Source organism: Salmo salar, chromosome 25 (genome assembly GCF_965601325.2).
Source record: "Salmo salar chromosome 25, fSalSal1, whole genome shotgun sequence".
In the NCBI taxonomy this organism is placed as follows: Eukaryota; Metazoa; Chordata; class Actinopteri; order Salmoniformes; family Salmonidae; genus Salmo; species Salmo salar.
This window is the reverse complement of record NC_138315.1, coordinates 20,987,747-21,002,667: the sequence shown is the minus strand read 5'-3', so window position 1 is coordinate 21,002,667 and position 14,921 is coordinate 20,987,747. Positions and strand designations below refer to the sequence as shown.

The following is a 14,921-nucleotide window of genomic DNA, read 5'->3' as shown; positions in this document are numbered from 1 at the left end:
GTATTGTTATAAAGGCAAATATTATTGCAATACATTACAGAATTATATCAATGCGTGTTTCATTCCAGCTTTTTAATGTTTTTGCAGCAGAAAAAGATTGTAAATATACTTTCTCCTGCCTTAAAATGTGCACATGTACTAATAATGTCTCATACAGGTGTGTGATGGGGATTTGTCCTGTTTGACAGAGGGGCATGCAGCCCTTTGACCTGGTTGTAGATGTAGGCTGTGGGTCGGGTCAGGGCACTGTGCTCCTGGCCTCCTCACTTCTCCTCGGTGTTGGGGACCGACGTGAGCCCTGCCCAGCTGGAGGTGGCCCTGGAGCATGCAACCGCCCCTAACATCTCCTGCAGGTCAGAGCCACCGCCACTAACATCTCCTACAGGTCAGAGTCACCGCCCCTAACATCTCCTACAGGTCAGAGCCAACCACAGAGGGGAGAGGAGGAAGGTGGACTAGACTGGAGGGTCATGTTTTGTTTTGAGTAACACTAATGTGGACTCAAACTCTCTTTACATCACAGTCATAGAATATGTTTTTTATAAGGAGACTTACAAGATTTGTAGGTACAAAATCATTTCATTCAGGGTGAATAGACATGGATTTACCAAGTCCATCTGACTCAGAACAGTCTTGCCTTTAGTAACAGAACAACAGTGTGATGGGAGAGGGGACTGTAGGGTTAAAGTCCTTTGTTGATGGGGACACAGTGAAATTAGGCCAAGAGCCAAACCGGACAATGGGACCCTTGTCTCCTCAAACTCGTGCACGTCTTCCTGTAGTGAGCAAACATAAAAGCTACAATTACTGATACTATTCTGGAACAGTGCCATCTGAACTATATCTCAAGAACGAAACCACAAAGTCGTGTGCAAATTCTAGCCTGGTTCCCATCGGTTTTTGATGTTTTGCCAAGTCCTATCGTGTCAATGACATTAGGAGTTGGCAAGACAGCAGAAACAGATCTGGTACCAAGCTTGCAAATATCTTTACAGATCTGAGACTAGGCTAGCAAATAACTTTACAGATCTGAGACTAGGCTAGCAAATAACTACAGATCTGAGACTAGGCTAGCAAATAACTTCAGTATAGCCTGTATTATGTAGCCCTGATTGTTATGTACAAATTCTCAATTCATACAGTAGATTTGTTGTGTGTTTTTCAACAGCATTTGTCTTTTTTTATCTCATCAGTTTTATGCTGCCCTCGTGTCCTATCGTAACCTCTGCCTGGGCCCCAACTCATTGCTCATTCTGTGTTGAACAGTTGTGTCTAGGCAAGAGTGTGTGTGGATGAACAGCCAGGTCTCATAGACTAGACATAACACAGTAAGCCTACCCTTCCCCTAACCCTAACCTTAACCCTTTCAGCTAACCCTTCCTTAACCCTAGCCTAGCTAACGTTAGCCAGCTAGCTAATGTTAGCAACCTAGCAACCTAGCTAGAATTCGTAACATATCATACAATTTGCAAATTCGTAACTATTGTACGTTTTGTAAATTCATAACATATAACAAGAAGTGTAATTTGTAACATATAATACGAAATGGGTGATGGACATCCACAAATTAATACATACCATATGAAACGTAACATATCTTACTAAATGGAACTTCCCCAGATGTATGTACAGAATAATATGAAATGTAAAGGCATCATTTAACGTTACATCTAACATCTCTCTCTGTCCTCTTCAGACTGTTGGCTGTGATGGAGGTGACCTCCCCAGAGACTGAGGTTGTGGTCGGAGTCAGGTATTTCTACCTGCTAGCCTGCAAGCCAGAGGACTAGCTACAGATGACTGAGACTATGATGTGTCCCCTGTGGAAACTTCAATATTTAGTTAATGAGGAACAATTAAGGAAGTTGTTATTACTGTGTACATTTATATTACTAAAGCTTGCCAATGAGTGGTATCTTATCTAATATAGTTTGTCTTTCTGGCTCCAGTTTTACGTACTTCACAAGCAGACAAACACAGCCTGTGATATGAGGTGTGTGTGTGTGTTTGTGTGTGTGTGTGTGTGGATAGAATAGGATCCCTCGGAGGAGTAATCTCGAGAGACCAAATGACCCAGTTTGTCACTGAGACAGGAGGACATTGATTCCTTACATTGGGCCTCAAAGCAGAGGGAATAGTATATACTGGGAAAAGTACCTAGCATAGCACTTTCAGTCTCTAGAGGTTTTGCTTCATGGATACAAGCTTCTTTAGATTACTTTCCAGCATGGGTTTTCATTTTGTGTGTGTGTGTGTGTGTGTGTGTGTGTGTGTGTAAGCCTGCATGTGTGTATCTGTGTGTGTGGTAAGATGTAGAGAGAGTGGATTTCACAGGAGCTTGTCCTACCTGTATGGGCATAGCGGGGGACATAATTACCTCCATCTGTAGAAACATTCACAGAAGAAACAGTAAATAACATTGCCTTAGGAAAATATGCCTCTCCATACCCCTTGAGTCCATCACAATGTTTGGTAAAATATAGTCAACCAGAACATTCAATAGAGAGTGGGTTCCACTCCTGGACCAAAATAAGTAGTGTGCTGTGCCGGATGTCCACCCACTCAAAGCATGGAAAGTGTGTGTGCGCGTGCTTGTGTGTTTGTGTGTGATATAGGGCAGGGAACAGCGGGTTGTTTCGCATCCATACTTTCTCTGAATAAGGGGGCCAAGCTGGGACAAAAGTCCCACATCACTTCTGGAGCCACAGTCACACCAGGTGATCAGAATGAGTCCAGACCAGGACCAGACCACAGGAGTAAAGAATGTATAGATACACCCTCAGTTCTGGGATATTTAATGTCATTGGGGCCTCAGAGTCTACAGAATAATGCTAACACATAAAAACAAAAGATGTATAATAAATCTGACCCCTAGCCTGCTCTGTGGCTGTATATCATGGAAGTGGATGGCAATTAATCAGACACTGACAAAAATTCCTCACTTCAGCAATGACTGAAATGCCTGAACACTGCTGAAAACCCTATAGATGCTTAAATGTTCACATGCCAGATATGGAAAAATAGGGATTTTAGTGATAAGAAGTAATAAGTTATTTCAGCTACTGCCCTGAGGCCCTTCTTATCAGCATTCCCAAAATGAATACTAAGGGTGGCAGCCTTGCTGAAGAAATTATCCCTTTGGAAAGGGTGGGTAGCCGAAGACCATTGTGTCATTGTTAGAACGAGCGGTTCAGGATTGAGGGATTCTCTGCTCCAGATGCCCTATGATATGAAATGCAAAGAGGAACTGGCTGGCCAGCCTCCTGATAACATCTTTCCAAGTGTAACAACACTGCTCTCCAACATCTTCATCTGATTCCAACAAGTGGCAAAAACAACATAGAAAAGCAGTGCTGGCTCGCGGAACTTTTTATTTTTAGGTTTATTTTGGATCGTGGATTGCTCCCATTGTCTCATGCTCATAATCTCAGAGTTTTTATTTAGCTCTGCTGCCTGTAACACTTGGGTAAAACAAAAAAGGTATCACTTGGCACTAACAGACAGTGAAGCACCATTCATGAGACACCAAATGCGGGCCTTGACAGGCAGAGCAAGAGGGCACTGTTGCTTGGGCATCAGAACTGACATAGGCTAATTGGTACAGAAACCCAAACACTGCAAGTCTTGTGTCAGTGTGTGTGAATATAGTAGGGCTTATGTAGCATTGTGAGGTTTGGTTAATTTCCAGTGTGTGAAAGTTAGCTGAGGCTGTAAGCTTTTGTGAATGGGTGGGGAGAAGCAAGGTTTCTTTTTCTAATAACAAAAAGTAAAATGTTGTCTCTTTGGTTTGGCTTTTGATTTAGTCTAATAGGAACTTTTACATGGTATGTAACTAGAAACCATAATTTCCAAAACAATTCTTAGGGCGATTTCACGTAACTTAACATAATAATGTGTTACTTATTTTGACCAACTGTGTTGCCTATTTTCTTTGCTTTGTCTAGCAGAACTAATGTTTTCATTTGATATTTGGCCGGACAACAGTATTGAACGAAACAATTCCTGCACCTCCTTTAATGACACTGGCAGCAGAATTGTTACAGCTGGCTTTACAAGTGGGATGCACTGTTGAGCGCTACATCCCAAGGGCTTCACGCTGATTGTACGGAGATTGTGACAGCTGGTTAAATCGCATCTCTTGACAAGGCAAGAACAAGATGTATGTCAGGAGAAGTGCAGTATTATCATAAGGAGAATTATACTTGGAATACGGAGGAGGAATGGAGGCAAGAGCGGCAGAGGAGGTCTAAGAGAGAGGGAGGGTGAAGTATCGAAGGTGGTAGGTGTGGTGAAGTTCTCAGAGCCCGAGGCTTGCACTGAGGGTCAGGATAAAGATGAGTCTGTGACAGTAGATGAAGTTGTGGAAAAAGTATATCCTTGCCTTTTGGCTGATCCATGTGTGGTTTCAGGGTGGGTGAAAACAGAGTTGGGTAATGTGGAATCAGTAAAGGTAACCAGAAGTGGTCTTGTGATAATTGTTTGTGTTTCTGCTGGTCAGAGGTAGCAGGTGCTCCGTGTTAAACGAATGCGGGCGAGAGATGAGAATTGTTTTGCTCTCAAGAAAAGGGCGCCATTGAAAGGCGTGATTACTGGGTAGAAGTAAATGTGAAAGCTGACCAACTGAAGGGGAAGATTCCCGGTGTTTGTGATGCTCGTTGTTTGGTGCAACGCAGAAAGGGTGGCGTGAGTGGAGAAACAGAATAGTTATTGTCTGTTCTTTTGAGTTTTGATGTTGAGTCTTTGCCCGACAAAGTGATGTTAGGATATAGCAATAATCCTGTACAAGCTTTTGTGCTGAATACATTACGTTGTTACAGGTGTCAAGCTTATGGGCATGTGGCAGCATTGTGTAGGAGGGAGGTTCCTAGGTGTGAGAAGTGTGCAGAAGGGCGTGAGACAAAAGAATGTGTAGCATTGGGAAAAGTAGTGGTATTTGTTAATTGTAGGGGTGCTCGTGGGGCTGGGGCTCAGAAATGTCCTGTGAGAGAGAGGCAGGTTGAGGTTTCCAGGGTTAGAGTAGTGCAGAAGTCGTCATATGCTGAGGCAGTGAAGAAAGTAGAGGAAGATGGGTCAAGGGGGAGGGATCCTGAAAATAATGGTGTGAGTAGGGAAAGGGGGTACCTAGTCAGTTGTACAACTGAATGCCTTCAACTGAAATGTGTCCTCCGCATTTAACCCAACCTCTCTGAATCAGAGAGGTGCGAGGGGCTGCCTTAATCGACATCCACGTCTTCGGCGCCCGGGGAACAGTGGGTTGACACCAATCAGGCCCTCGAAGACTGTAGTTGTAGGACTAAATAGTGGAGTATGGTATTTATTATTTGTTGTGAGTGTAGCGTTAGATGGTAGGGTATTTGTATGTTTAAAGAAAATTATGAGTTATACTCCAGTCTAGTAGGTGGCGGTAATGCAACATTTGTTGGATGCCAATCGCCGTTAAACCTCATCGAATAAGAAATTGTTACAGCTGCTTGGCAGCTTTTTTTACGTTTCAATATTAACATTTGTCTTTATATATTCGTGAGGTTGTTTGGCGACTGAAGTTTACTTCCAGAGGCTTGCTTCCGAGTGTCGTTGCTTAGGGTGTGGACGGAGCGCTTTCTGTGAGACAGCAGGTAAACAACCGTGCAGACATTAGCTAGTTTATGTGATTTTTTATATCGCATAACTAACCTCATCAACGTTAAGTATCTTCTAGCTATGTAACTAGCAATTGTTTTCGCTATCTGTTGCAAGTCTCCTTATCCTTGCCACGCTCTACTGTACCTACGTCCACCTAACTGAGGGTGTATTCGTAAATTCAATCTGGAGTGCCAGAGTGCGCTCTTGACGTTCTAATTTTCAGAATGTTATCATATTGTCGGTTCGTAAATTCAGAGCATTTCGCTCTATGTGTTCAGAGTGCACAGTGGACGCTCTGGCCGAGGAGTAATGTTGATCTGGGCGTTCTGCCCAAACAACGCAGTCAAGTAGCCAAGCTAACTGGCTAGCTTTCTAGCTAACGCTACTTACAGACACATGAGAGAACACCTCACTCTGACCATTTTACTTGCCCTAACAGACTGGCTAGGCTGTTTTCATGTTATCCAGAGCATTGGTTACTGTGCTGCTGGCAACAATTTAATTGCGACTTTTCACCGAGGTTTACTGACACCGGCCATATTCAAGGGGTGTTGAGCTTTCGTAAATGTATCAGTTATGCCAGTATGAATGTGAGACAATATATCCGCAGGAAAGTATAATGACATCAACTTTTCAAGTTGTTGGTAGTGTATTCACATTTCTATCATCTGAAGGATGTGCAGAACCATGTGAACACGTGCACCATCTCGGCAAATGTCAATGCATGGGTTACATGCATTTTCATCCTGTTTGCATGTTTCAGGCACTACCAGTGGTTTGAAAATATTATTGAATTCTACTTTCCTGTGGATATATTGTCTCGTATTCCTACCTGCTAAAAGACCAACCAGTCCTGGCAATGTTGCTTGTGGTGAAATTTTCAGATGAGAAACAGCTTTACAAGCTGCATTACATTGTGTAAGGTGATTTTGTTATATTTGACATTACAATTGCGTATAACTTCATTGCAAACTTTCAGAAGACGAATTAAATGTCTGTACTTGTTCTTCTGTTTTGCTATTGTTTAGACAATGTTCTGTTCGATAACCTAATTGCTGCATCATAGGACCCAGTCTAGTTTGACAATTTTGGTCTTAATGCATAATCTACACTAAACAAGAATGTAAACATAACATGTAAAGTGTTGGTTTAATGAGCTGAAATAAAAGATCCCAGACATTTTCCAAATGCACAAACTTGATTTCATCCCTGTTGGTGAACATTTCTCCTTTGCCAAGATAATCCATTCACTTGCCAGGTGTGACATATCAAGAAGCTGAATAAATAGCATGATCATTACACAGGTGCACCTTGTGCTGGCGATAAAATGTGCAGGTTTGTCACAACACAATGCCACAGATGTCTCAAGTTTTGAGGGAGCGTGCAATTGGCATGCTGACTACAGGAATTTCCACCAGGGCTGTTGCCAGGTAATTTAATGTTTATCTTCCATAATCCTCCAATGTCATTTTAGAAAATTTGGCTGTACAACCGCAGACCACGTGTGTGTGAGTGGTTTACTGATGTCAACCTTGGGAACTGAGTTCCCCATGGTGAGGTTATGGTATGGGCAGGCATAAGCTACGGACAATGAACACATTTGCATTTTATCGATGACAAATTGAATGCACAGAGATACCATGATGAGATCCAGAGGCCCATTGTCGTACCATTCAGCCGCCACCATCACCTCATGTTTCAACATTATAATGTACGGCCCCGTGTTGCAAGGATCTGTAGACAATTCCTAGAAGCTGAAAATGTCCCAATTCCTCCATGGCCTGCATACTCAGACATGTTCCCCATTGAGCACGTTTGGGATGCTCTGGATTGATGTGTAGGACAGCGTGTTCCAGTTCCCACCAATATCCAGAAATTTCGCACAGCCATTAAAGAGTGAGACAACATCCCACGATCAACAGCCTGATCAACTCTATGCGAAGATGTCACCCTGCATGAGACATGGTCGTCACACCAGATACTGACTGGTTTTCTGATCCACGCCCATACCTTTTTGTAAGATACCTGTGACCAACAGATCCATATCTGTATTCCCAATCATGTGAAATCCATATATTAGGGCATAATAAATGTATTTCAATTGACTGATTTCCTTATGAACTGTAACTCAGTCAAATCTTTGAAATTGTTGCACGGCGTGTTTTTAGATTTTTGTTCAGTATAAATGCATGCAGTACATGCATAAAACCTTTGCCAGGCGTTTTGACTGTTTTTATAAAATGGAAATATGTATGAGATGTTTTAAACCACTAGTTTATCTATAGGCATGTCCGCATGTGGCCCTTATCGGACATCGTTCCACACAAGAACATCACACACAAATCAGTGTTTTGCAATTTGTCAAGAGGTGACAAGTTATTTGATCTTAGCAGCCCAGGTGTCTCTTTAAACCTCTCCTCTATGTGACTGAGCGACTACTACCAGTAGACGCCTCTGTCCTACTCCTTATATACAGTATCTCTCCTCCTTCCATGTAATGATTGACAGATCCTAGTAAAGGAGCAGATCTGTGTCTGTGTCTCTGTGTCTCTGCTGAGTCACTGCAAGCTGGAAGGAGCACTAGGCTAGCGGAGCAGACGACAGCAGAGCACCATGACCCACCGGCTGTTTGAGGAGAAACACCATGCCTCCATCTACCAGAGGTACCGCTTTGTACCCCCAGAGGAGATCAGAGACATCATCCTGCAGTACCTGGAAAGGAAGGTGTGCCAAGAAAAGATAATATTACTGTTATAGACTGTCTTCTACATGACGTTAGACTTGCACAGTTGGCAGCTAAGACAAATCTTAGGTTGTCTAAGATAGGTCTTTGGTGTAATGCTTCCACACAGTGTCTGAGGGCATTTTTTACTTTCATGTTTATTGCAAAATATTTCAGAATTATGACATTTTTAAATCAGATATAAACATTATCTAAACCATTTCCTGTTTCTAAATGCTTTTGAGTATTGCGACAATAGGTCACTAAACTGTCATCCATTATCTTACGTTATTACCGTAAGCTTGAAATACCTATTTAGCAAAGACCAGAGTGTTATATAATAACACACACACTACCGTTCACAAGTTTGGGGTCACTTAGAAGTTTCCTTGTTTTTAGAAAGAAAAGCAATTTTTTTTGTCCATTTTAAAATAACTTCAAATTGATCAGAAATACAGTGAAGACATTGTTAATGTTGTAAATGACTAATGTAGCATGAAACGGCATATTGTTTTAGGGAATATCTAGAAAACCCTTTAGCTGTGCTAACATAATTGCAAAAGGTTTTCTAATGATCAATTAGCCTTTTTAAAATGATAAACTTGGATTAGCTAACTTAACGTGCCATTGGAACACAGGAGTGATGGTTGCTGATAATGGGCCTCTGTACGCCTATGCAGATATTCCATTAACAATCTGCCGTTTCCAGCTACAATAGTCATTTACAACATTAACAATGTCTACACTGTATTTCTGATCAATTTGATGTTATTTTAATGGACAAAAAATGTGCTTTTCTTTCAAAAACAAGGACATTTCTAAGTGACCCCAAACTTTAGAACAGTTGTGTATATTATCTGTATTGATCATCACATATACTCTATCACTCTCCTTTAGTGAAGGCTAGTTATATAGTGTCTCACTGGTCCCCTCTCTTCAGAAAGCCCAGCCTCATGCTCTAGCTGTGGACCTGGGCTGTGGGACGGGGCAGAACTCACGCCTGATGGCCCCACACTTCCAGGAGGTGGTGGGCATCGACATTAGTGAGTGCCAACTGGAGGAGGCCAGGGCAGTGGCAGGGTTCAACAACATCACCTACAGGTATTTGAATGTATGTGTGTGTTTAACTTTACTATCCTTTTGAGGTCAAAGTCCTCACAAGGATAGTAAAACAAGGAAAATGTGACAAGTGGGGACATTTTGCCATTCCCCATACATTAACAAAAACGGCTATTTTAGAGTTTGGTTAGATTTAGGGATAATAGGATTTTGAATGGGAATAAATGTTTTGGTCCACACTTGGCTAGTAAAACCAACGTGTATGGCTAGTAAAACCAACGTGTATGGCTAGTAAAACCAACGTGTATGGCTAGTAAAACCAACGTGTATGGCTAGTAAAACCAACGTGTATGGCTAGTAAAACCAATGTGTATGTTGTTTAAAAAGAAACTGATGACAATCTGCAGAGACGGTCAATTACACTCAGCACAAAGGTCAGCAGTATCTCCCCACTTTCAATAGGCCCCTAGTTAATACGTTAGTTTATGTAGAAATCCTCCATTTTGTGGCTGTGTCTTAATACTTACTGTACAGGAAAGGGACAGCAGAGGAGCTGCCGTTTCCGGATGGTTCTGTGGACCTACTGACTGCAGCCTCAGCAGCCCATTGGTTTGATCAGCAGCGGTTCCTCTTGGAGGCAGGCCGGGTCCTGAAGCCTTGCGGCTGCATGGCTCTGCTTGGCTTTGCTGATAACTTCAGACTCCATTACTGCTCATGTGGGGACAGACTCACTGACATCTGTGATGAGGTGACAAACAGAACTAGAATGATATTCTATTTTTATGGTGACAAACCAATGCCACTTAATCGGTTTAGTGTGTCATATATTTATTTTCATTGGGTATTAAGTACAATTGTTTTCATATACAGTATGCTTACAAAATGTTTGTTTGCTGCCATATTGACACATTTCTCTTGTGAAAAATAGTTTAATTTCCATGGGATCACCCTCACAATTCTTTGTTTGATATAAGTACCATGTTTCCTGACTGTTTCCTGACTGAGATTTTACTTTGCTATCCCCAGTTCAAGAAGGTGCTGTTACCATACACCAGCACACAGGTAGCAGTGTCCAACACCAAACTAAGGGAGCTTTATGCTGCTATCCCCTTCCCTGACAAAGAGAGGTAACTCATACAGCCTCTGTGGGAACCCAGTAGAACAGCCTGTTACACATTAAAACATTTCTCATGGTGTGACTTTGACCCTGTGTCTCCGAGTTTCTATTTGAGAATGAAATACATACATTTGTACATACATGCATACATACAGAAGTAATGTACTCACACCTAGTGACTCTCAGGTGGTCAAAATCAAATGTTGTACTCAATAAACTGCAGGAGTATTCAATATTATGACTTACTTGACTTAAACCTCTTGGCCCCCTTGGGAGCTTTGGGTATCCACTATGACTCTCCTCTCAGTTCAACAGTGTGGGTATCTGTTCTTCTTTCAGGATTGAGTGTATCCCACTGAAGCAGCAGATCTCAGTGAGGAACATAGTGGGCTTCATGGAGTCCTTCTCCACGTACCAGGCCTTCCAGAGGGCCGAGCCTGATGCTGCCACCGCACTGCTGCAGAGAACACTCGACAGGTAACAACCCTGGTCAATCAACGGATGAATGAATGAATGAATGGATGAATGACTGAATGGATGAATTAATGAACTAATTAGCTAATTAACTAATTAACCCGGTGGAGTCGAATGACAAACCGGTGTGTCAGTCTGTTGCAGCTAGAGATACTGTGTCTGTTTTTTGCATTGGATGCGTCTCAATCCAACGCATCCGCCAGTGTCACACTTCCGCATCTGCAGTGAAAGGTGACAGAGCTAGAGCGGTGTTTGTCAGACCATGAGACATCCCGAAAATAATCTGTAGCGTCCAAACAGTTTGAACTACAAACTATTGACCACTGTATGGATAGACTCTCACTCTCACGATGGTGTTCTACGCTTTGCTCTACGACCCCCACAAGTGCCAGGAGACTCGTCCTGAAGTCAGTACCGTCTGTGCTAAATTCTGTTTGATAACGTCCGGACTGTTTGGGCTACAAACTAATGGACGCCCACAAGTGTCACGGGACTCGTCTGAAGGTAACCAGTACCGGTTTAAAAAAACGGATGGAAGTGTGCAGGTAGTTTTGTACCTACCCCAAAAAATGGGTTAAATATGTGTAAAAAATAAGAAAAAAAATCCAGATTTAATTTTTTTATTTTATTGTATTATTATTCTGGTTTTTGTATTTTACACCCTTTTCCCCTGTCTCATCGCTGCAACTCCCCGATGGACTCGGGAGGCGAAGGTCGGGTCACACGTCCTCTGAAACATGACCTGCCAAACCGCACTTCCTTACAACCGCCCGCTTAACCCGGAAGCCAGAAGCACCAATGTGTTGGTGAAAACACCTTTCAACTGACAACCGAGATCAGCCTGCAGGCGCCCGGCCGCCACAAGGAGTCTCTAGAGCGCGATGAGCCAAGTAAAGACCCCCCGCCGGCCAAACCCCCCCCTAACCCGGACGACGCTGGGTCAATACAGCCGTGATCGGGAGTCCGCCTCCAGCCTTAGACCGCTGCGTCACTCAGGAGGCGCAATACCTGAGTTTTTTTTTATATCTCTTAGATTTAGGACAAACACTTCAAAACCTTATTTCTTCTGCTACATTTTTTGACAGTCCTTTTTGCCATTTACGAATGTTGTTCAATGCGTTTCTATCGGTTTAAGTAGACAATTCCAAAAATAAATATTTTATCAAATCATATTCATATAATTTTTTTATATACTTAAAGGGGTCCTAAAATTCTCAATCAAATAGCTAAATGATCCATAGGTATGACCAATTTAAAACAATTCCATCTGTCAGATTAGCCCCCCCCCCCCCTTAGACTCTAAAGATTAAATGAACAAAAAAATGTATGAGGAAATGAACAAATAATTATTTTATTTACTTTAATGCCACTTTTCTGGTCCATCCCACATGGAATTATTTTATAAAATGTATTGATGTCATATTGTTGCAGGTTTCTGAAGGAGATGGGAGTCACATCACCAGACACACTCATTGAAGTGACGCTGGAGTATTTCTGTGTCCTGGCGTCTAAACCAGAGTGAACACTCTTTATAGTGTGAATGTGTTTGTGTGGAGACAGATGTGTCTTTAGCTTGTGTCAATCATGTTTAAGCTGTTGTTAATAGAAGTAGTAGTATTCTGTTCACATAAGATGTCATTGAAGTCCCTTTGGTTTTGTCTCATTTCTTTTATACATTGTAATGTAGAGCAAACTATTAGCCTTAGTAATATCATTACCAAAATGCTTGCCACATTTAGTATCTTCCTTGCCTGAGATTGACAATAAAATGTGTCTGCAGACACAATTGTAAATGTTGAACATTATTTAACTTCAGGGCTGTATAAAGTGTTTCAGAGTAATATTAGGAGTGTGTGTTTTAGGATCAGTTTTTCCTTTTAGATCACAATGAAAAATATAACATGGTCAAGGGGGTATGTGATCCAAGATTAGCACTCCTAATGTGAGACACTTGATACTTAGGCAGCTCAATTCTGATATTTGTTTCACTAATTGGTCTTTTGATCAGGTCTGAAAAAGATGTGTTTGGGATTGTTAAAAATATCAGAATTGGGCTGCCTGTCTAAACGCAGCCATACTGCCCCAGATTTTCTGTTGGTTTCTTTTAATATGCTGTATGCATGGGTTCAACCAAATTCATCACATTATGCCAACTGAAAGAAGACCTTTGGTTGGTTCTTGGACCAGTCCATCAGATATTGACTGTTTATGATTAACTCTTTCAGTGAGCTAGTGGTAGTGCAGCTCAGTACAAAGCCTGTTGTTGTTGATTTATGGCTCAGTGATCAGTTGTAGTAGGGTTTTTATCTGAGTAAGGAAACTGAACTCATCCGGCTTTTGTATTTTCCCACATCAATCACAACAGGGAAAACACCTCATAGGAAAACAAGGTTCTGATCCCTCCCTCTCCCATCCTGTCTCCAGGGGACTTCTTATTGGTTCTGACACACTACACAGCTCTCTTTGAACCCATGTAACCCTGGTCCCCTTCATAAACATCCTCATTAGCAAACAACCCACATTCCTTATGAAGCCGCTGCACCGCCCCTTTCTCTATCTCTCTCATACTAGCCTGGCCAAGCGCCTAGTGGTTTCCCTGGAACTGGCCTTGTGAGGTAAGGGAATCTCTTGAAATTAGTGTGTTGGTGATCACATTCCTTAATGTGGCCTCCACACCCCAGTGAGAAAGAGAGCTTGCCTGAATTTGTGTAAAAACCTTATGAATAGCAGGTGTATTTCTGGGTTGGAGAATACATTTACATTTAAGTCATTTAGCAGACGCTCTTAACCAGAGCGACTTACAAATTGGTGCATTCACCTTATGATATCCAGTGGAACAACCACTTTACAATAGTGTATCTAAATCTTTTAAAGGGGGGGGGGGGGGGTAGAAGGATTACTTAAAGAGGTGGGGTTTCAGGTGTCTCCGGAAGGTGGTGATTGACTCCGCTGTCCTGGCGTCGTGAGGGAGCATGTTCCACCATTGGGGTGCCAGAGCAGCGAACAGTTTTGACTGGGCTGAGCGGGAACTGTGCTTCCTCAGAGGTAGGGGGGCCAGCAGGCCAGAGGTGGATGAACGCAGTGCCCTTGTTTGGGTGTAGGGCCTGATCAGAGCCTGAAGGTATGGAGGTGCCGTTCCCTTCACAGCTCCGTAGGCAATCACCATGGAATACATTTCCTATTCCTGTTGTTTTTTTTCCTGTAGTATAGCTCAGTGGCATGGCCAATCGTCTGTTTGAAGGTATGGAGCATGCTGCCTCCTACTTAAAATAGTCTCCCTCAGCTCAATAAAGAGTTCATGTCCTTTCTGAATAAAAGGTAGGAGCAGTTGTGAATTCATGGATGCCAATGGAAGCCAAGCTTCCCCCAAAAATGTACCTAGAAAATAATCTAAATATAGAATAATGTATATTTCGCCTCTCATAATTGTCCTTCAATTCGCAAGAGGCTGAATGGATCTCACAAAAGAAAGATCCGAGCGAGCGAAACAGCGCCCCCTGTCTACGTGTGAATGGTCCTGGCTGAAGAAAAGGGAAGCGAGCTTGGATTTGTCGTATTTTTCAAATCGAATTGAACGCATACGTCATTGACAGAAACAACTTGAATTGTTGCATCTCGTTGTGTTATTGTTCTTCAGTGTCTCGCTAGCTAGCTAAATGTGGGCCTTTCCTAAATTAGCCATGGATGTAGATAGGGATTTGGACTTGTGGTTTTACTTAATTCTCCGTACTGGCCAATGATTTATAACGGCGATTCTGATCTAAACATTAATTCATACATTGTTGTACTACTGACCTGAGAGGATGGAAGTTCAATATGTAGCTCGATGTAGAAGGCTAACTTTAACTAGCTAATGTTGCCCATTGATGGAAGATAGGCTAGCGGGCAAGCATTAGCCAGGTAGCCTTGGACAACAAAAAACCTAAA

General features: G+C 42.3%; 1 protein-coding gene across 3 annotated transcripts; it reads left to right on the top strand.

The window, feature by feature from the left end:
* The first annotated feature begins 5,413 nt into the window (after window positions 1-5,413).
* LOC106586300 (putative methyltransferase DDB_G0268948) lies at window positions 5,414-12,787 on the top strand. 3 transcript variants are annotated; one of them, XM_045707303.2, is made up of 8 exons: window positions 5,441-5,615; window positions 6,927-7,052; window positions 8,131-8,346; window positions 9,285-9,445; window positions 9,938-10,151; window positions 10,430-10,530; window positions 10,860-10,997; window positions 12,426-12,787. In XM_045707303.2, exons 3-8 carry the CDS (start codon window positions 8,236-8,238, stop codon window positions 12,514-12,516), a joined length of 816 nt encoding a protein of 271 aa, XP_045563259.1. In that variant the 5' UTR covers window positions 5,441-5,615; window positions 6,927-7,052; window positions 8,131-8,235; the 3' UTR covers window positions 12,517-12,787. The 3 variants fall into 3 exon arrangements, with proteins under 3 accessions (XP_014028916.1, XP_014028917.1, XP_045563259.1); XM_014173441.3 differs by lacking the exon at window positions 6,927-7,052 and having other exon boundaries at window positions 5,414-5,615; XM_014173442.3 differs by lacking the exon at window positions 6,927-7,052 and having other exon boundaries at window positions 5,438-5,615; window positions 8,149-8,346.
* Window positions 12,788-14,921: the final 2,134 nt, after the last annotated feature.

Excerpts from the sequence above, each read along its gene's own strand:
- LOC106586300 (XM_014173441.3), top strand. The coding sequence starts at position 8,236 with ATGACCCACCGGCTGTTTGAGGAGAAACACCATGCCTCCATCTACCAG. Across the intron at positions 10,152-10,429 it reads TCACTGACATCTGTGATGAG|TTCAAGAAGGTGCTGTTACC; the intron begins GTGACAAACAGA and ends TGCTATCCCCAG. Across the intron at positions 10,531-10,859 it reads CCCTTCCCTGACAAAGAGAG|GATTGAGTGTATCCCACTGA; the intron begins GTAACTCATACA and ends TTCTTCTTTCAG.